The 21,650-nt window shown below is 40.0% G+C and overlaps 1 protein-coding gene across 1 annotated transcript in view; it reads right to left on the bottom strand.

Annotated features, from left to right (window-relative positions):
• r (carbamoyl-phosphate synthetase 2, aspartate transcarbamylase, and dihydroorotase rudimentary) overlaps positions 1-21,650 on the bottom strand; it is a 1,183,622-nt gene that overhangs the window by 587,709 nt on the left and 574,263 nt on the right. The window contains exons 9-11 of the mRNA XM_070094236.1: positions 9,494-9,643; positions 8,772-8,881; positions 8,458-8,597 (exon numbers count right to left, since the gene is read on the bottom strand). Coding sequence (XP_069950337.1) covers positions 8,458-8,597; positions 8,772-8,881; positions 9,494-9,643 — 400 coding nt within the window. The remainder of the gene's footprint in view (positions 1-8,457; positions 8,598-8,771; positions 8,882-9,493; positions 9,644-21,650) is intronic.

The following is a 21,650-nucleotide window of genomic DNA, read 5'->3' as shown; positions in this document are numbered from 1 at the left end:
ATGAGCAGGTTTATTGTCCATTACCATGAGGCCCTTGAGTGGCAATATATTTTCCAGGAGGTATTTCTTCACACTCAGGCCAAACACTTCATTGAACCAATAGAGGAAAATTTCCCTCGTGGCCCATGCCTTACTGTTAGCTTTCCACATCACACACAATTTACTCTTGGCAACACTGTTTCTTGAACACACTGGGATTTTCAGAGTGATACACCAGTAAAGGCTTCACTCTGAAATCCCCAGTAGCATTACCACAGAACATGAGAGTGAGCCCGTCTTTCATAAGCTTGTGTCCTGGCAGTGCCGTTTCCTCCTGCGTGATGCAGGTCCTCTTTGGCGTTTTCTTCCAAAAGAGGCCTGTTTTGTCACAAATGAACACTTTTTGGGAGACGAATCCTCCAGCCTCCACATAGTCCTTGAATTCCTGCATGAATTTTTCAGCCACACATTTGTAGAACTTGCAGCCTCACCAAGCTTTACCACAGTGTATGCAACTATGCTTCTTAAATCTCTCAAACCAGCCTTTGCTGGCCTTAAATTCACTAACATCAGCACTCGTTCCAGGCATTTTCTTTACGAGATCAGCAAGCAACTACCTTGCCTTTTCACAAATTATCAACTGCACAACACTATCTCCTGTTTTTCGTTGATCCACACCAACAAATTCTCAGCATCAAGTATTTGCAATCTCTCTTTTGTGAGCATATCTTCCCCTTTCGCAACAACAGCTTCCTTGATTTCCTTTTCCTTCACCACGATGGAAGCGATGCCTGTATGAGGCTTCCCATACATCCTGGTATGATGGGCCACATGCACGCCACTTTCATATTTTGCAATGACTTCTTTCTTGAATTCTATCATGTTTCTCACATTCTTTACCCATGGTGGCTTATTTAGTAGTTGCAAACACAAAAAAGAATGGAATACAGTGGACCCCAGAGTTTCAGCGGCATCGTGTTTCGTGAATTTCGCCTTTCAGCACCTTTTTACAGCAAAAAATACTCACAGTTCACGATTTTATTCGCAATTTGGCAGTGGTAAGGTATGCGTCCGGCCCTTCTCCCAGTGTCAGCCCCCAAACAAAGCCAGCCTCCCTCCCACACCACAGTCAGTGTGGCATTGTTTATGGGCAAGTGACCATCACCTCAAGCATTCATAAGATATATTCCATTTGTTTTGGTGCTTGCAACTGCTAAATAGGACACCATGGGCCCAAAGAAAGCTTCTACTGCCAGTCCTTTGGTAAAAGGCTGAGAGAGAGGAGAGAATATGCCTTCTTCAGTGATTCAATAATATGTAAAGCAGCAGGAGTCAATAAAGGCTAGAGAGCCAGCCAGCAATGAAGTGTAGCATTAACAGTGTAGCAAGTAAGTTAAGCCATAAATCAATAGTAAAACAACGACATGAAACTTAACTCCTCCATTGTTGTTCGAGGTATATTGGGTGACTGACTAACACCGCTGTGTCTGATGTCGCCATTCACCACCACTATGTCAGGCTTATCTTTCAGTGGCCCTTATACACTCAACAAGACAACACAACAACAATTGTGGCCTACGTAAACACGTATTTTATTCATTCCAGAGTATATGTCATGTTTCTATGTTATTAATATTGTTTACTATGTCATATTAGATGAATTGTGATAGATAAGCTGTAGAGTTGATATCAGTGTCATTTTGAAGGACTTTCTTGTCCTGTCTCCAAAGACACTCCTGCCACCGCCAAAATTCCTAACATACGTAATGACATTTTATTCATACACCAATAAGAGTCTTCAATAAAGGTAAGTGTGATGTTATTGCTTTATAATTGATGTCTCATTGTTTTCTGTATGTACTCTAAATCTATATTTATTACTTATTTTTTATTAACACACTGGCCAATTCCCACCAAGGCAGGGTGGCCCGAAAAAGAAAAATTTTCACCATCATTCACTCCATCACTGTCTTGCCAGAAGGGCACTTTACACTACAGTTTTTAAACTGCAACATTAACACCCCTCCTTCAGAGTGCATGCACTGTACTTCCCATCTCCAGGACTCAAGTCCGGCCTGCCGGTTTCCCTGAATCCCTTCATAAATGTTACTTTGCTCACACTCCAACAGCACGTCAAGTATTAAAAACCATTTGTCTCCATTCACTCCTATCAAACACGCTCACGCATGCCCGCTGGAAATCCAAGCCCCTTGCACACACAACCTCCTTTCACCTCTCCCTCCAACCTTTCCTAGGCCAACCCCTACCCCGCTTTCCTTCCACTACAGACTGATACACTCTTGAAGTCATTCTGTTTTGCTCCATTCTCTCTACATGTCCGAACCACCTCAACAACCCTTCCTCAGCCCTCTGGACAACAGTTTTGGTAATCCCGCACCTCCTCCTAACTTCCAAACTACGAATTCTTTGCATTATATTCACACTACACATTGCCCTTAGACATGACATCTCCACTGCCTCCAGCCTTCTCGCTGCAACATTCATCACCCATGCTTCACACCCATATAAGAGCACTGGTAAAACTATACTCTCATATATTCCCCTCTTTGCTTCCAAGGACAAAGTTCTTTGTCTCCACAGACTCCTAAGTGCACCGCTCACCCTTTTCCCCTCATCAATTCTATGATTCACCTCATCTTTCATAGACCCATCCGCTGACACATCCACTCCCAAATATCTGAATACATTTACCTCCTCCATACTCTCTCCCTCCAATCTGATACCCAATCTTTCATCACCTAATCTTTTTGTTATCCTTAACCTTACTCTTTCCTGTATTCACTTTCAATTTTCTTCTTTTACATACCCTACCGAATTCATCCACCAACCTCTGCAACTTCTTTTCAGAATCACCCAAGACCACAGTGTCATCAGCAAAGAGCAACTGTGACAACTCCCACTATGTGTGATTCTTTATCTTTTAACTCCACACCTCTTGCCAAGACCCTAGCATTTACTTCTCTTACAACCCCATCTATAAATATATTGAACAACCACGGTGACATCACGCATCCTTGTCTAAGGTCTACTTTTACTCGGAAATAATCTCCCTCTTTCCTACATACTCTAACTTGAGCCTCACTATCCTCGTAAGAACTCTTCACTGCTTTCAGTAACCTACCTCCTATACAATACACCTGCAACATCTGCCACATTACCCCCCAATCCACCCTGTCATACGCCTTTTCCAAATCCATAAATGCCACAAAAACCTCTTTAGGCTTATCTAAATACTGTTCACTTATATGTTTCACTGTAAACACCTGGTCCACACACCCCCTTCCTTTCCTAAAGCCTCAACAGACTTATCCCCCTAAAATTTTTGCACTCTTTTGTCCCCTTTGCCTTTATACAAAGGAACTATGCATGCTCTCTGCCAATCCCTAGGTACCTTACCCTCTTCCATACATTTATTAAATAATAGCACCAACCACTCCAAAACTATATCCCCACCTGCTTTTAACATTTCTATCTTTATCCCATCAATCCCAGCTGCCTTACCCCCTTTCATTTTACCTACTGCCTCACGAACTTCCCCCACACTCACAACTGGCTCTTCCTCACTCCTACAAGATGTTATTCCTCCTTGCCCTATACACGAAATCACAGCTTCCCTATCTTCATCAACATTCAACAATTCCTCAAAATATTTCCTCCATCTTCCCAATACCTCTAACTCTCCATTTAATAACTCTCCTCTCCTATTTTTAACTGACAAAACCATTTGTTCTCTAGGCTTTCTTAACTTGTTAATCTCACTCCAAAACTTTTTTTTATTTTCAACAAAATTTGTTGATAACATCTCACCCACTCTCTCATTTGCTCTCTTTTTACATTGCTTCACCACTCTCTTTCTCCATATACTCTTCCCTCCTTGCATCACTTCTACTTTGTAAAAACTTCTCATATGCTAACTTTTTCTCTCTTACTACTCTTTACATCATTATTCCACCAATCGCTCCTCTTCCCTCCCGCACCCACTTTCCTGTAACCACAAACTTCTGCTGAACACTCTAACACCACATTTTTAAACCTACCCCATCCCTCTTCGACCTCACTACCTATGCTCTCATTAGCCCATCTATCCTCCAATAGTTGTTGATATCTTACCCTAACTGCCTCCTCTTTTAGTTTATAGACCTTCACCTCTCTCTTACCTGATGCTTCTATTCTCCTTGTATCCCATCTACCTTTTACTCTCAGTGAAGCTACAACTAAAAAGTGATCTGATATATCTGTGGCCCCTCTATAAACATGTACATCCTGAAGTCTACTCAACAGTATTATCTACCAATACATAATCCAACAAACTACTGTCATTTTGCCCTACATCATATCTTGTATACTTATTTACCCTCTTTCTTAAAATATGTATTACCTATAACTAAACCCCTTTCTATAGAAAGTTCAATCAAAGGGCTCCCATTATCATTTACACCTGGTACCCCAAACTTACCTACCACACCCTCTCTAAAAGTTTCTCCTACTTTAGCATTCAGGTCCCCTACCACAATTACTCTCTCACTTGGTTCAAAGGTTCCTATACATTCACTTAACATCTCCCAAAATCTCTCTCTCTTTCTCCTGTACATTCCTCTCTTCTCCAGGTGCATACACGCTTATTATGACCCACTTTTCACATCCAACCTTTACTTTAATCCACATAATCCATATCTGATCCTTCAACATTATTGCTACCCCTTCCTTAGCTCTAACTCTCTCAGATACTCCAGATTTAATCCCATTTATTTCTCCCCACCAAAACTCCCCTACCCCCTTCAGCTTTGTTTCGCTTAGGGCCAGGACATCCAACTTCTTTTCATTCATAACATCAGCAATCATCTGTTTCTTGTCATCCGCACTACATCCACGCACATTCAAGCATCCCAGTTTTATAAAGTTTTTCTTCTTCTCTTTTTTAGTAAATGTTTATAGGAGAAGGGGTTACTAGCCCATTGTTCCCGGCATTTTAGTCACCTCATACGACACGCATGGCTTACGGAGGAAAGATTCTTTTCCACTTCCCCTGGACAATAGAAGAAATAAAGAGCTATTTAGAAAAAAGAGAAAAAACCTAGATATATGTATATATATACAATGGTCCCTCGTTTTTCGTAATTAATCCGTTCCTGGAGCTGTTACTATAAATGAAATTTACGATTTACGAATCAATTTACCCCATAAGAAATAATGTAAATACAATTAATCCGTTCCTGACACCCAGAAGTATTAAAACAAATTTTTTACATGAAATATACATGTAGTACATAAACAATACAATGGGAAATGATGAATGAAACATTAACAGCATAACACTTACCTTTATTGGAGATTCTTCTTAGTGTATGGGAGACTGGAGGAGGAGAGAGAGTGGATTGTTTATAGTTTGGAAGGGGAATCCCCTTCCATCAACACCTCAGGTACCATTTGCTTTTCTGGGGTTGCTTCTCTTCTCTGTTTCTTAATGCCACTAGGACCACCTTGAGAGTCACTGGAGTCCTGTCTCGCAAAATAACTGTGGAGAGAGCTCTGTTTCTGGTGTCTCTTTAACACTTCCCTAAAATGGCCCAAAACTTTGTCACTGTACATGTTGCCAACCTGGCTTGAAACAACCTTGTTAGGGTGATGTTTCTCCATAAAGCTTTCCATCTTACCCCACATAGTAAAAATCTCTCTAATTTCTGAAGAAGGCACCTTCCATCTCTCTTCCTCCTCCTCTGCAGCAAGATTCTGAGCTGCGATGTGTTGCTCTTCCTGCTGAAGCTCTTGCAGCTCCTCAGTGGTGAGCTCTTCATTGTGGTCTTCCACCAATTCTTCCACATCCTCCAAACTCACATCCAACCCCGTGGAACTCCCCAGTGCCACAATTGATTTTACAACAGACATAGGCTCATTAGGGTCAGTCCCAAATCCTTCAAAATCCCTCTTGTTGACACAATCTGGCCACAATTTTCTCCAGGCAGAGTTCAAAGACCTGGTAGTCACTCCCTCCCAAGCCATACCTATAAGGGTTATGCAGTGGAAGATGCTGAAGTGTTCTCTCCAAAATTCCCTTAGGGTCAAGTGAGTGTGTGGTCACAGTCAAACACCTGTGAAACATTACTTTTGTGTAGTTTTTTTTTAAGTTTGCAATAACCTGCTGGTCCATGGGTTGGAGGAGAGGAGTGGTATTCGGGGGCAAGAACTTTACTGTGATGAACCCAAACTCCTCGAAAATTAGGTCATCCAAGTTTGGAGGATGAGCAGGTGCATTGTTCATTACTAGCAGGCACTTGAGATCCAATTTCTTTTCCATGAGATACTCCTTCATACTAGAGCCAAACACTTCATTGAACCACTCAATGAAAATTTCCCTCGTGACCCATGCCTTACAATTAGATTTCCAAAACACACACAATTTACTCTTCATAACATTGTTTTTCCTGAACACTCTGGGATTTTCAGAATGGTACACTAGTAATGGCTTCACTTTGAAATCCCCACTAGCATTAGCACAGAACATTAGCGTCAGCCTGTCTTTCATAGGCTTGTGTCCTGGCATTGCCTTTTCCTCTTGTGTAATGAAGGTCCTCTTTGGCATTTTCTTCCAAAAGAGGCCTGTTTCGTCACAATTGAACACTTGTTCAGGTTTAGTTCTTCAGCCTCTATGTACTCCTGGAATTCATGCACATATTTTTCAGCCACCTTGTGGTCCGAACTGGCAGCCTCACCATGCCTTACCACACTGTGTATGCCAGTACGGTTCTTAAATCTCTCAAATCAGCCTTTGCTGGCCTTAAATTCACTCACATCACCACTATTTGCAGGCAATTTCTTTACCAAATCTTCATGCAACTGCCTAGCCTTTTCACAAATAATCGAAGTCATAAGAGTATCTCCTGCTAATTGTTTCTCATTTATCCACACCAATATTAACTTCTCAACCTCTTCCAGTACTGGTGATCTCATTTTTGTCAGCATAGTTACTCCCTTTGCAACAACAGCATCCTTTATTTCCTTTTTCTTGGCCACTATGGAACATAAGGTTGTGTAGGGTTTCTTATACATCCTGGACAGTTCGGCCACACTTGTACCACTTTCATATTGTTCAATGATTGTTTTCTTAAATTCAATCGTATTTCTTACCTTCTTTACCACAGGCTTGGCACTAGGAGCTTTCTTTGGAGCCATGGTAGCTTATTTAGTACTTGCAAGCACTAAAATAAATATACTACAGTGGACCCCCGGTTAACAATATTTTTTCACTCCAGAAGTATGTTCAGGTGCCAGTACTGACCGAATTTGTTCCCATAAGGAATATTGTGAAGTAGATTAGTCCATTTCAGACCCCCAAACATACACATACAAACGCACTTACATAAATACACTTACATAATTGGTCGCATTCGGAGGTGATCATTATGCGGGGGTCCACTGTATTATGAAATATTTTGCTGGAGCACGTGAGGGGACCTTCGGTCACTGGTAAACAATGCCAGACTGGCTGCCGCCCCGGCTCACGCCGTAGGTACGCGTCCCAGACAAACTACAACTCGCGAGTCAACCTATGAAAAGCGAGTCCATGTTTATACGAAAATACCCCTATGATTGGCGAAATTTACGATTGCCGGGAACTACGAAAAGCAGGGGACCACTGTATATGCATGTGTGTGTCTGAAGTGTGACCAAACTGTAAGTAGGAGTAGCAAGATATCCCTGTTATCTAGCATGTTTATGAGACAAAAAGACACCAGCAATCCTACCATCATGTAAAACAGTTACAGGTTTCTGTTTCACAGTCATCTGGCAGGACGGTAGTACTTCCCTGGGTGGCTGCTGTCTACCAACCTACTACTTACCAACCTACTATATTTAATGTACAAAAAGTATTTTTTGTTAATACTTTTGATCTAGAACGGATTAATTGGATTTCCATTGTTTATTATGAGGAAAATGGACTTGGCAATCGTGAATTTCGCCTTTCAGCAGATTCTCTGGAACGGATTAATCATGAAACTTGGTAGTCCACTGTATTATGAAATGTATCCTATAAACACGTGGGGTGATGGTCACTTGCCAATAAACAATGCCACACTGACTAGGAAGTGTGTGGGCACCTTTGTGTGGCGCGGATGCTGGGACGCTGCTCGTACGTATCCCAGACCAATGAATGGCGAGACAAATTACGAACTACGAGGCTATATTTTGACAAAAGAGAATCGTTGAAAGGTGATATTTTCAAAGCGTGAGGCTTTCAAAACTCGAGAGTCCACTGTAAATGGTGCAAAGGTGACATTAAAACAATATCCAAGATGGTTGACACACCCACTACCATTACAGTACACTCCTCACTTAGCGACAAATTCATTTACCAACGTGGTCTTAGGAAAGGAACTCCATCGTTAAGTGAGGAGAGGCTGTAGTTCAGGAATATATTGCCTAATACACGAGACAGTCATATATAAGAGAGTTACCGACCTGTTCAACGTAAGATGCAGTAACAGGAAGAAAATACACCTTATCAGCAAGACCCTTGCTAGTCTGAACTGTTGCTATGTTAGGGTTCATGAGAACGGATTCCACTCCCTCTTCTTTCATTGCTTTAATTGCTTGTGAACCTATGAAAGAAAGATTTTTTTTATCCGCATCTAATGCTGTATAAAATTCACTTTTTGTCGAGAAAACTGATTATTATTATTCTTATTATTGTTATTCTTATTATTGTTATTCTTATTATTGTTATTATTATTATTATTATTATTATCATTGTTATTATTATAGTTTGAACTTACCAGAATAATCAAACTCTCCAGCTTGACCAATAGAGAGCCCACCAGAGCCCAGAATGAGAACTTTGTTAGGCAGTCGTCCAATATCTGCTTGAGGCACATCAGGGATTGGCCTGTAGAGATCATGCTATGTTAATGAAATTAAATTGCAATAAAAAACATGAAACAATTAGTGATCTTTTATGCTTTGTATTTTAACATAAAAATTCACATGTTAATAATTTGTGAACCAAAGCTTTTAAGTGTCAAAAGATGTAAAAAACCATCAATGGTTTGGCCAGCTAACTCTCATTGTCCACCAGATGAGCCTGGCCCATGGCCGCACTCAGAGAGTAGATAAACTCTCAAAACTCTTCAAAGGTATATCAAAATATAGCTTATGCAGTATCTATGTTAATATTTCCAGTTTTATTAACTAATTACTCTTCTCTCATCCAGTTCATATTGGTGATGGTTTTTGTCAAATTTTAATGACTGATTAAAAAAATAATGTTATTAATGAAGAGCTATAATGCCAAGGCATAATAGAGGCTCTCTTTGCACTGCAACCCATTATTGTAAAAAATAATCTCAATGTACTACGTACTTGCAAAGAACTAAATTTGAATTTGAATATATTAAGCTATAATACATGCTTTTTAGGTACTCAATAAAAACAATATACTTGTCTTAGTTATTTCCTCATTTACTCACATCAAACACACAGTTCTGCTCACAGGACTTACTTGTATGTGAGGTGATTAGTGATCATGGCTGGCAAATCCCAGTTCTCCCGTGTGACCCCTCGGCTTGACTGTCTCACCAGATCCAGGTAAATGTCAAACAACAATTCCAAATCCTCTGGACCAGCAGTGTGCTCAGGATGAAACTGCACACTAGACACCAGAACAATCGCTTAATTAGTCATACATACAGTAGGCATGAAATTTTCACTTGCTATACATTTACAGGTCGGCCATCACTAATCTGGTATCACTGGGACCTGTAGTGTGCCAGATTAGTGAGTTTGCTGGATTACAGAGTGGTTAGGTTAGAATACACTTAATTAACCTACCAACAGAGACTTTCTGCTACATCTTCCTTATTATCATCACTGCTTTCACCTCCACTGGCTTGCTGCTGTGAATTTACAACCCTCTGCACAATTTCTGACTCAGTATAATGATGAAATTTGAAATTATGCTAGCTGAAATTAGTGCTGGATTACTGGTGGAACCGGATAACTGATTGCCGGATTAGTGATGGCCGACCTGTAATTTTTTTAACAATTAACATATAAACAAAAAGTGGATTTGTTGAAGTTTGCTTCAAGATTAAGTGCACTCTTTCACAGTCTAACAGGTTTGAAAATATATCCAACACTGGGTATTTTCTGGTCACTGAATGTTGCACCTCCACTACTTGAAGCAGTGAAGATTTCATGTTTAAGATCAATGTATGGGTTGAAAATTATGAATAGAATATGGAGAGTAGAAATTAGAATAGTGTGTGGCAGCCTGAAAGGCATAAATCTGAGAGGAGGAGAAGAAGAGTTGTTAAGATCATATGACACTTCAAAAAGGATGGAACAGGATATTAACAACAGGGTGTATAAATTTAGGGTGTAGGAAGGTGCAAGGAGGATCCTATGAAAGGCTGGAAGGAGGCTTGTGTGAGAAAATTATATCAAAGTAGAGACAAGTGAAATCTGACTTGCTGTTGGTGTGTGAGGAAAATACACAAAAATGGGATTCAAGGTAGTTATGGTATGTTTCAAGAACTAGTTACTTACATCATCATTATCATGTCTTTAGTCACTGTTGACAATGTGTTTCAGATCAACGAAGTGCAACAAAGTTCCAGAGTCAATTATATAGCTTTTCAGCTTATATATAATTATCTTTACAGACTTCAGGTGGGATACTCATGCACTCTGTTCTAATTTTGATAACTTTTTAACACACCAATCGTCTTCTACCTAGTTAGGGTGATGAAAAAAAAAGGGGGGGGGAACACACTCACCATTCATTCATTCATTCTATCACTGTCTTGCCAGAAGTGTGGTAACTTCACAGTCCAGATTACCATGTGAACTGCAACATCCCCACCCCTCCTTCAGAGTGCAAGGACTATACTTCCCACCTCCAGGACTCAAAGTCTAGCTAACTAGTTTTCCCAAGTTTCTTCACAAATGTTACCTTCATCATACTCTAACAGCATGTACAACTACAAAAACAAACACTAACTTTCACTCACTCAAACTCTGATATTATGTGATACTCAGCTGCATAAGCTTAACATTTTCAGTCAGCTAGTGTAAAGTAGCAGCACAGGGGGCAAGCAGTATCAAAACATCACAACTTAATATATATACTGTTAAGGGACTATAGGACCCAACACATATTGACGTATTTAACCCTTAAATGGTCCAAACGTATAAACATGTTCACATGTGCAGCACCGCGAATATTTTGGAAAAAAAAAAAAAATTTTAGAGAAAAAAAGCATTTTTTTGTTTTAAGTGTTATAGAATAAAAAAAAATTAAGGTCAGTACTTGCCGAGATATGAGGCCATGAAGCTGGCACTTGGTGATCACCTGACGGCAACAAGGAGCACTGCTGCTTGCAGAAATTCTAATATTTACTGCTTTCTTCCATTTTTTTTTCATTTTCTTTGTTTTCATGATATGATAATTACGTTTTATAGTAAATCTGTTGATTTCAATGCCAACTGTTGTTTATACACCAATACAGGTCCGCCATCACAAATCCAGCAATCAGTTATTCGGTTCCTTCAGTTATTCGGCACTAATTTTGGCTAGCATAATTTCAAATTTCCAGGGTCGCCACACTAATCTGCTGGTACTGTTTGGTGGCGCTACTTACTGCATAAGTCATTCCAATATCTTTTTCTCCATTTATTGTTTTAACCTGCTTACTTTTAGCCCTAGCCATGGTTCCAATGAATAAAAGAAATGTTCCTCATTATGTAAAGCACCTACACAGTGCATTATCCATTAAAGATAAGGTGGCTTTGAAGCCACTGTCAGCTGCCATGAGCTCAGTCTCATGAAGCAGGAGAATATGCTTTATTATTATGCTAATATCAACACTACAGCTTATTTGTCTATCACAATTGATCTAATATGACAAACAATATAAATAACATAAAACTTGTTAAATACTCCAGAATGAATAATATTTGGCATAACACCGAGCAGTTCGACAGAGTTATGAAGAGGATATGGTAAACAAATACCATTCTCCTATCCTTGTCTTGGTGGCTTATATTAGAGAAAATGGAGTATAGCACAGGGCTAACTATGATATGCACTCGTACTCCACCATAAACATGAAACAAAAAAGTTATTTTCTCTCCATAGATTATCACACATAGCAGCATGTGTGTAGAGAACCTAGGATAACCCCAAAAGTCAACGTGGCTTATTTTTAGTACCTGGCTTGGATTAGCCATATATGATTTTTGGTAAATATTAGATTCCCAGCCAGGGTAGAAACATTAGGTGTGTTTCTTTACACCTGTTGTCTATGTTTACCCATTAGTAAATGGGTACCTGGGTGTTAGTCGACTAGTGTGGGTGTTATCCAGGGACACTGACCTAATTTTCTTGAAATACTCAGCATAACAAGTGCCTTTCTATACAGTAGAATGTCACTCGTATTGTAGATAGTGACCCTCATATTGTAGATAGTCTTAATGACCCTCGTGTAGTAGTCTTTTTAGTATGATAAGATGTTATCTTCATTATAGAATAATAAGAAAATATTATAACATTTATTTTTTTTATCATCACACTGGCCGATTCCCACCAAGGCAGGGTGGCCCGAAAAAGAAAAACTTTCACCATCATTCACTCCATCACTGTCTTGCCAGAGGAGTGCTTTACACTAGTTTTTAAACTGCAACATTAACACCCCTCCTTCAGAGTGCAGGCACTGTACTTCCCATCTCCAGGACTCAAGTCCGGCCTGCCGGTTTCCCTGAACCCCTTCATAAATGTTACTTTGCTCACACTCCAACAGCATGTCAAGTATTAAAAACCATTCGTCTCCATTCACTCCTATCAAACACGCTCACACATGCCTGCTGGAAGTCCAAGCCCCTCGCACACAAAACCTCCTTTACCCCCTCCCTCCAACCTTTCCTAGGCCGACCCCTACCCCACCTTCCTTCCACTACAGATTGATACACTCTTGAAGTCATTCTGTTTCGCTCCATTCTCTCTACATGTCCGAACCACCTCAACAACCCTTCCTCAGCCCTCTGGACATTAGTTTTGGTAATCCCGCACCTCCTCCTAACTTCCAAACTACGAATTCTCTGCATTATATTCACACCACACATTGCCCTCAGACATGACATCTCCACTGCCTCCAGCCTTCTCCTCACTGCAACATTCATCACCCATGCTTCACACCTATATAAGAGCATTGGTAAAACTATACTCTCATACATTCCCCTCTTTGCCTCCAAGGACAAAGATCTTTGTCTCCACAGACTCCTAAGTGCACCACTCACCCTTTTCCCCTCATCAATTCTATGATTCACCTCATCTTTCATAGACCCATCCGCTGACACGTCCACTCCCAAATATCTGAATACATTCACCTCCTCCATACTCTCTCCCTCCAATCTAATATCCAATCTTTCATCACGTAATCTTTTTGTTATCCTCATATCCTTACTCTTTCCTGTATTCACTTTTAATTTTCTTCTTTTGCATACCCTACCAAATTCATCCACCAATCTCTGCAACTTCTCTTCAGAATCTCCCAAGAGCACAGTGTCATCAGCAAAGAGCAACTGTGACAACTCCCACTTTGCGTGTGATTCTTTATCTTAACTCCACGCCTCTTGCCAAGACCCTCGCATTTACTTCTCTTACAACCCCATCTATAAATATATTAAACAACCACGTTGACATTACACATCCTTGTCTGAGGCCTACTTTTACTGGGAAATAATTTCCCTCTTTCCTACATACTCTAACTTGAGCCTCACTATCCTCGTAAAAACTCTTCACTGCTTTCAGTAACCTACCTCCTACACCATACACCTGCAACATCTGCCACACTGCCCCCTTATCCACCCTGTCATACACCTGCAACATCTGCCACACTGACCCCCTATCCACCCTGTCATATGTCTTTTCAAAATCCATAAATGCCACAAAGACCTCTTTAGCCTTATCTAAATACTGTTCACTTATATGTTTCACTGTAAACACCTGGTCCACACACCCCCTAGCTTTCCTAAAGCCTCATTGTTCATCTGCTGTCCTATTCTCCGTCTTTATATTATAATAATAAGGAAATAAGTCACTGTCTGACTTTTTTGGGTTATCCTAGGTTCTCTACACATATGCTGCTATGTATGATAATTCTATGTATCTGTATTTGTGTATACTTGAATAAACTTACTTACTTACTGATGTCAGCTAGGCCTGTATACCTTGTACATGTACATGTAGTAAATAAAGATATTATATTATTATTATTTTCTCAGTTTGTTGGGTTATCTTATTCAAACTTGGGCAATGTATGATGGAAAGATACTTCTTCACGTACAGCAAAAATGAAAGAAATCATACCATAAATAGCGGAGTTCACTTCTCAGCCATTAGCGGCCGCTTAGCGGTATATTTTTGTATAGTTATAATTATATTCTCATTTTTTCAGTCTCATTTGATAGAATGAAAGATATATTACAGAAATAGATATGATTTTGATTGCTTTCATGACGAAAAGTACCTTGAAATTGCGCTCACAGTAGCGAAAATGTTTTATTCTTTAGTGAAGGTCAAGAGTAAACAAATGACGTCACCGTCCAATACCTGTCCGCCTGCCAGTCTAAATTCCAGTACGGAGTCAAGAATGGATTGACATTATTTATACAATTATTACAATAACGCAGTAGTCTGCATAACAGTAAATCTTTTATTTTTTTTTTGTGAATAAAAATTCCAAATGGCAAGCGAGAGTAATATAAGAGGGGCCTGTAGCCATGTCTAATGAACAGAGAAAATGTTATTTTAGTGCCAGGAATGTCTACATTGTTTATTCTGGATCCTATTTTGAAATTGGCATCTGTTGAAATTTGTGTGAAATCGGCCAAATTGCCAATTTCTGACCACTTTATTGGGTAGTTAAAATAAGTGAGGCAGTTTCTTGTACTCAGTTGACAGACTAGAAGTAAATAAGTTTATTCAGGTATACACAAATACAGTTACATAGATTATCATACATATAAGTCAGACAAAGTGACTTATTTCCAGTACCTGGCTTGGGCTTGCCATATATGATTTTTGGTAAATATTTTTTTTTCTCGGTTGTTTTTTGGTCTATCTCATTGAAACTTGGGCAATGTATGATGGAAAGATGCTTCTTAATGTACAACAAAAATAAAAATGATGGACGATAAATAAGGGAGTTCACTTCTCAGCCATTAGCCTCTTCTTTGCAGTATATTTTCGTATGGTTTTTATGGCTGTATTCTCATTTTTTGGACTCATTTGATATAATGGAAGACATATTACAGAAATAGACATGATTTTGATGGTTTTCATGACGAAAAGTACTTTGAAATTGAGCTCAAAGTAGCAAAAATGTTTGATTTTTGCCGATGTTCAATGAACTGTGCAAGTCAAGTTGGTTAATTTTATTAAGTGTATTCTAACTTAACCCTTTCAGGGTCCAAGGCCCAAATCTGGAGTCACGCACCAGTGTCCAAGAATTTTCAAAAAAAAAATTTGTTATTTTTTCTTATGAAATCATAGAGAATCTTTTTGTGAAGGTAATAAAACAAAAAGTACGAAATTTGGTGGAAAATTGACGAAATTATGCTCTCGCGAATTTTGATGTGTCAGCGACATTTACGAATTGGCAATTTTGCCGACTTTGACTCCCATTTTAGGCCAATTACATTATTCCAATCAACCAAATTCTTAGCTATTTCACTAGTATTACTTCTATTCTATCGATTGAGCACAAGAAATCGCCAAGTCAACTGTTTCAACTACAAAATAAAGTGATCGGAAATTGTTAATTTGGCCAATTTAACACAAAGTTCAAAATATTCCAATTTCAAAATAGGGTCCAGAATAAACAATGTAGGCATTCCTGGCACTAAACTAACGTTTCCTCTGTTCATTAGTTATGTTTTGAGGCTTCACAAATAAATTCCATTTTGATTTTTTATTCACATAATGAATTTTTATTCACACCAAAAAATAGAAGATTTACTGTTATGCAATACTGTAATAATTGTATAAATATCATCACCATATTTGTGAATGTATATTAGACCCACCAGCTGACGTGTATTAGACGTGTGAGGTCGTTTGTTTACTCTTGAATATCGGCAAAAATTTAACATTTCCGCTACTTTGAGCTCAGTTTCAAGCAATTTCCAGTGCTAAAACCAATCAAAATCATCTCTATTTCTATAATATGTCTTCCATTCTATCAAATGAGACCAAGAAATTGCAAATACAACCATAAAAAACATACGAAAAAACACTGCAAAGTTGCTGTTTTAATCGAAAAATCATGATTTAAGTTTTTTTTCTCTCATTATACACAGTGTGCTGCAGGATCTGTTTTATGTGGTGCACACATACCACATAGATGTATTCTCTCATATCTAGGCCCAAATGTACCACTCACAGTTTATCAGAGTGAGCTGAGCTCATGGCGTAGATCTACGGTTTGGACCCTGAATGTAAAGCCGTAGATCTACGGGACGGACCCTGAAAGGGTTAACCACTCTGTAATTCGGCAAACTCAGTAATCCGGAACACTACAGGTCCCAGTGATGCCGGATTTGTGATGGAGGACCTGTATTATATATGAAATTATTATCACATTGTCATAAACACACACGTATACACTGACAGGTGATTTTGCACACCTGGCTGAATCACATTCTATTATCTACAACTATATACAAGTATTTACATGTCCCACTTATGTTTCTAGAATTCCACAATTGTATGATACTCCATGAAGCATGGATTCATACAAAGTGCCACCCCAGACTGGTGACAAATGAATCCTCTGTCCTTCCACTGTTGGGGTCATTTTTTGGTGGTAGCACACACAACACTTTCTGGGAATTCTTCTTCTTCTTTGGGGTAGGTGGTATTGGTACCAGATAGTGACAGTTAGGAGTGATTCAGTCTGGCACTTCCCCCACTGGCTGTGGTTGTGGGACAAGTCACTGTTAAGGGGCAGGTACAGGTGTGGTACCATACTTTCTTGCTATCTGTGACAACATTCAGAGAGAATTCCATAAAACATTGCCGTTTTCCAGTTTTTATTTCGTACATACTGAATGCATTGAGCACTGCAATGTCTACAAGGTGAAAAAACAGTTTTATATACCACTTGCAACTCCTATGTACACAGTCAACAAACCCCATCATCACATCACACTTGTCAACTAGTCGCAAATTGTTCGTACAGTTCATGACAGCAGCTGGCTTTACAATAGGCTCATTGTTGAACCTGCTCCGTCTGTGTCTGTACCATCTCGTTTCTGTGGATGGTTGACAGCAATGTCACATTCCGTTTGTCATGCCAGCAATGTCACATTTCGTTTGTCATGCCAGGTCAGTGTCATGATGTCATTAGCATGAAACACTTGCACTGTGCCTTCAACACTGCCTTCACTGAACCTTGGCATATGTTTTCTATTCCTTCTCACTGTTCCACATACATGTATATCAGTATTGTTCACACGTAGGAAATCAGCGAGCATTGGGCTTGTATACTAGTTGTCTGTGTACAATGTATGGCCCTTGTCAAGGTATGGTTCCACCATCCTGTGAACAACATCACTGGAAATGCTCAACATCCGTGTGTTTCTCCCGATGTATACAATAACATCTAACAAGACCACTCTCACAGTCATACATAACAAAGTTTTATACCAAAGCAAATACATTTGCTCGGTATATATTGCTTGAATGAGAGGCATCCCTTAAACAGAATCAAGGACTCAACAACAACAATGTTCTTGAAGGGATTAAAGTATGCACTGAATTTCTGCTTCAAATACATAAACACTTCCCGGATTTTGTATAGAAGGTCATTTCTGTTTGGCATATTTCTGTCTGAGAAGTGCAACATTCGTAGCAACAGAGTGAATCTGTTGCACAGGAGGTCACGGAAAACTGGAGTACTGATGAAGTGGTCTGTGGACCAGTAATTATGTGTATTGTTCTTATAGATATGTGGCATAAGCATGACAGTGGCGAGGAATAAATACATTTAAGCTACTGTTGTGTCTTTCCACCTGTGCAGCCGTGACTATTCTCCAACCTTTGCCGTGTTGTCCATGACATATCGGTAATAACTGTTTGTCTAGGTGACTATCAAGTTCATTATAGGCTCATCAAAGTACAACTGGAAATAGTCTAACTCTGTAGACTCATTCGTTAGGGGACATTCTGGCTGGATACCACTTCCACTTGCATCAAAATCACAAGGCTGTGGCACGAATATACTTTGTATCCAGTTCCACTCACGATCACAAGGTGTAGGGTGGACCTGTGGCATGGGGCGAGGGGGAGCAGGAGGATGGGCAGGAGTGGAGGCAGCACATGGTTGAGGGGATGCTGGGCGGTCCTTTGTCTGTCCACCCGCCGCGCCATGTGGTCCAGGCACTGTGCCACCCACCACTACTTCCTCCATCCCCGCATACTCGCCTTCATGATCACTTTCACTATCAGTGGCCGGGGTTTTGGATCGTAACCTGCCACGACCCTCGGGGATTGCATATGGCACACTGCCTGAACATTAGATGATGAAGCCTAAAAGTATGTTTCACTAGTGAATAATGAACTTCACTATCGATAGACGAATCCTCGAATGGTGTAAAATCAATCTCATCATCACTTACATCGCTTTCACTATCGCTAAAACACCGGGAAAATGATAGTTTCCTCTTGCGAAGTTGCCTATGGGAAACACTCGCCACTCCAGAACTACTTGGCCCAGGGTCTTGTGTGGCCACACTGGCCACCCAAGAAGTGCTTGGCCAAGGGTCTGCTGTGGCCACACTGGCTACCCCAGAGGTGCTTGGCCCAGGGTCAGGTGTGGTTACCCCAGAGGTGATGGGCTGAGGGTCATCTGGGTTATCGTCGACATTTTCACTAATTCCTTGAATATTACTGGCCCCATTGGGGTCAAATCCACTAAACTCACGATCTATATCACTTTCCTCGAGCAGTAGAGTGTTAATATGATGAGGCGTGAATGAATCACAAGGATGTGCCATGATGCTGACCCAAAATAGAGCTGAATGTAACTGGACCTACCATGTGGTACCCAGGTGTGCCAGATTTTTTTCTTATGGTGCACACTGAGTGTGCACACCCATTCTCTCATGTCTAGGTGACTCAGGCCTATTGCATCAATTTTGAATGAATGAAATGAATGAATGAGAAATTTCAATTACTTAGATATGGTAAACACGAGGAAATTAAATCTTCATCAGAGTACAAAACAAATTCTGGCCACAAAATAGAGCAAAACACCAACGTCAAAGACCTGGGAGTGATCATGTCGGAGGATCTCACCTTCAAGGACCATAACATTGTATCAATCGCATCCGCTAGAAAAATGACAGGATGGATAATGAGAACCTTCAAAACTAGGGAGGCCAAGCCCATGATGACACTCTTCAGGTCACTTGTTCTATCTAGGCTGGAATATTGCTGCACACTAACAGCATCTTTCAAGGCAGATGAAATTGCTGACCTAGAAAATGTACAGAGAACCTTCACGGCACGCATAACGGAGATAAAACACCTCAATTACTGGGAGCGCTCGAGGTTCAAACCTGTATTCCCTGGAATGCAGGCGGGAGAGATACATGATTATATACACCTGGAAAATCCTAGAGGGACTAGTACCGAACTTGCAAACAAAAATCACTCGCTACGAAAGCAAAAGACTTGGCAGACGATGCAACATCCCCCCAATGAAAAGCAGGGGTGTCACTAGCACGTTAAGAGACCATACAATAAGTGTCAGGGGCCCGAGACTGTTCAACTGCCTCCCAGCATACATAAGGGGGATTACCAACAGACCCCTGGCAGTCTTCAAGCTGGCACTGGACAAGCACCTAAAGTCGGTTCCTGACCAGCCGGGCTGTGGCTCGTACGTTGGTTTGCGTGCAGCCAGCAGTAACAGCCTAGTTGATCAGGCTCTGATCCACCAGGCGGCCTGGTCACAGACCGGGCCGCAGGGGCGTTGACCCCCGGAACTCTATCCAGGTAAACTCCAGGTAATACATTTGGGGCGCTGCACACGAGAACGTATATATATGTTTGGACCGTTTAAGGGTTAAGTAACAGTTACTCAGGAATACCTAATTATATTGAATTGATGGGGGCATAGCTGCTTAACCCCTTGACTGTCGCAGCCCCTAATATTGAGGCGTCTCCTGGTGTCACAAAATTTAAAAAAAAAAAAAAAATATTTTTTCTTATGACATGATAGAGAATCTTTTCCCGATTGTAATGACACCAAAAGAACAAAATTTGATGGAAAACTGACAGAATTACACTCTCGTGAAGTTAGCACCTCAGCGATATTTACGAATTGGCGATTCTGCCCACTTTGAGCCATTTTCAGCTAATTCCATTGTTCCAGTCAACCAAACTCTGTTATTTCTTTAGAACTCCATTTTTTCTATCGATTAAGTACAAGAAACTGTCCATTTACCGATTTCAACTACCCAATAACGTCGTCAGAAATTTGCAATTTGGTCAATTTCATGAAAATTAAAAAATATGACAGTTTCGAAATAGGGTCAAGAATGAACAATGCAGACATTTTTGGCTCTAAAATAACATTTTCTATGTTCATCAGTCCCATCTCCAGACCCCTCTGATATTACTCTTCCTTTCTATTCTGAATTTTTATTCAAACAAAAAATGAAAGATTTCCTGTTATGCAGGCTACTGCAGTATTGTAATATTGTATAAATAACGTCAACCCATTCGTGACTGCATATCAGATTGGCTACTTGGACATTTATTGGAAAATATCATTTGTTTACTTTTGAACAATGGCAAAAATCAAACATTCCCCTAATTTGAGCTCCATTTCAAGGTTCTTTTCATAGTAAAACCAATCAAACTCACTTCTATTTCTATAATATGCTTTCCATTCTATCAAATGAGACCAAGAAAATGAGAATACAACCATAAATACTACACAAAAATAGACCACTAAGTCGGCATTTTAATTAAAAAAAAAAAAAAAAAAGGTCGGAGTTTTTTTTTCTCATTATGCACTGTGTGCTGCAGGATTTTTTTTATATGGTGCACACTGACCACACAAACCCATTCTTTCACATATGGGCCTACCAGCTTTCTCCTGCTTGATTTGAAGCCGCTAGAATTTATGAGTATATATACGTCAAAAAAGGTGGCTTGTAAGACGTATATGACCCAAACAGTCAAAGGGTTAATGGTCATAGGGGCTGAGAGGCAGCTGAGTCAACCCAGTTTTTCTCAATATAATAGGTTGTACTATAGACACACATTTAAATAAGTAGTTTATAAATTTGTATTTCTTTTTGTAAAAGTAAAGTAAGGTGTGGAAATGGGAAACAACATTGTGGTGGCCAGAGAATTGTGCATGACAACAGTCTTTTGGTTGTTTTGCATGGGCTTATGGGAGTAGCCTAGCTTGGTCCAGCTCTCTCTCTCTCTCTCTCTCTCTCTCTTCTTTATGGCTTCAAGCTGGTTGGACCTCTGGGTCCTCCTCCTCTTATTTCTGGGCAGGATGTGTACCCCAGAGGTAAGAGTTAGACCTTAAAGTGTGACTACAGTGTCTCAAAACACTGGGTTAAGGCCATCAAGAGAAGCA

The sequence above is a fragment of the Cherax quadricarinatus genome, chromosome 45, assembly GCF_038502225.1.
Source record: "Cherax quadricarinatus isolate ZL_2023a chromosome 45, ASM3850222v1, whole genome shotgun sequence".
Lineage (NCBI taxonomy): Eukaryota > Metazoa > Arthropoda > Malacostraca > Decapoda > Parastacidae > Cherax > Cherax quadricarinatus.
The sequence above is the reverse complement of the archived record's forward strand: the minus strand, read 5'-3'. Positions and strand labels throughout refer to the sequence as shown.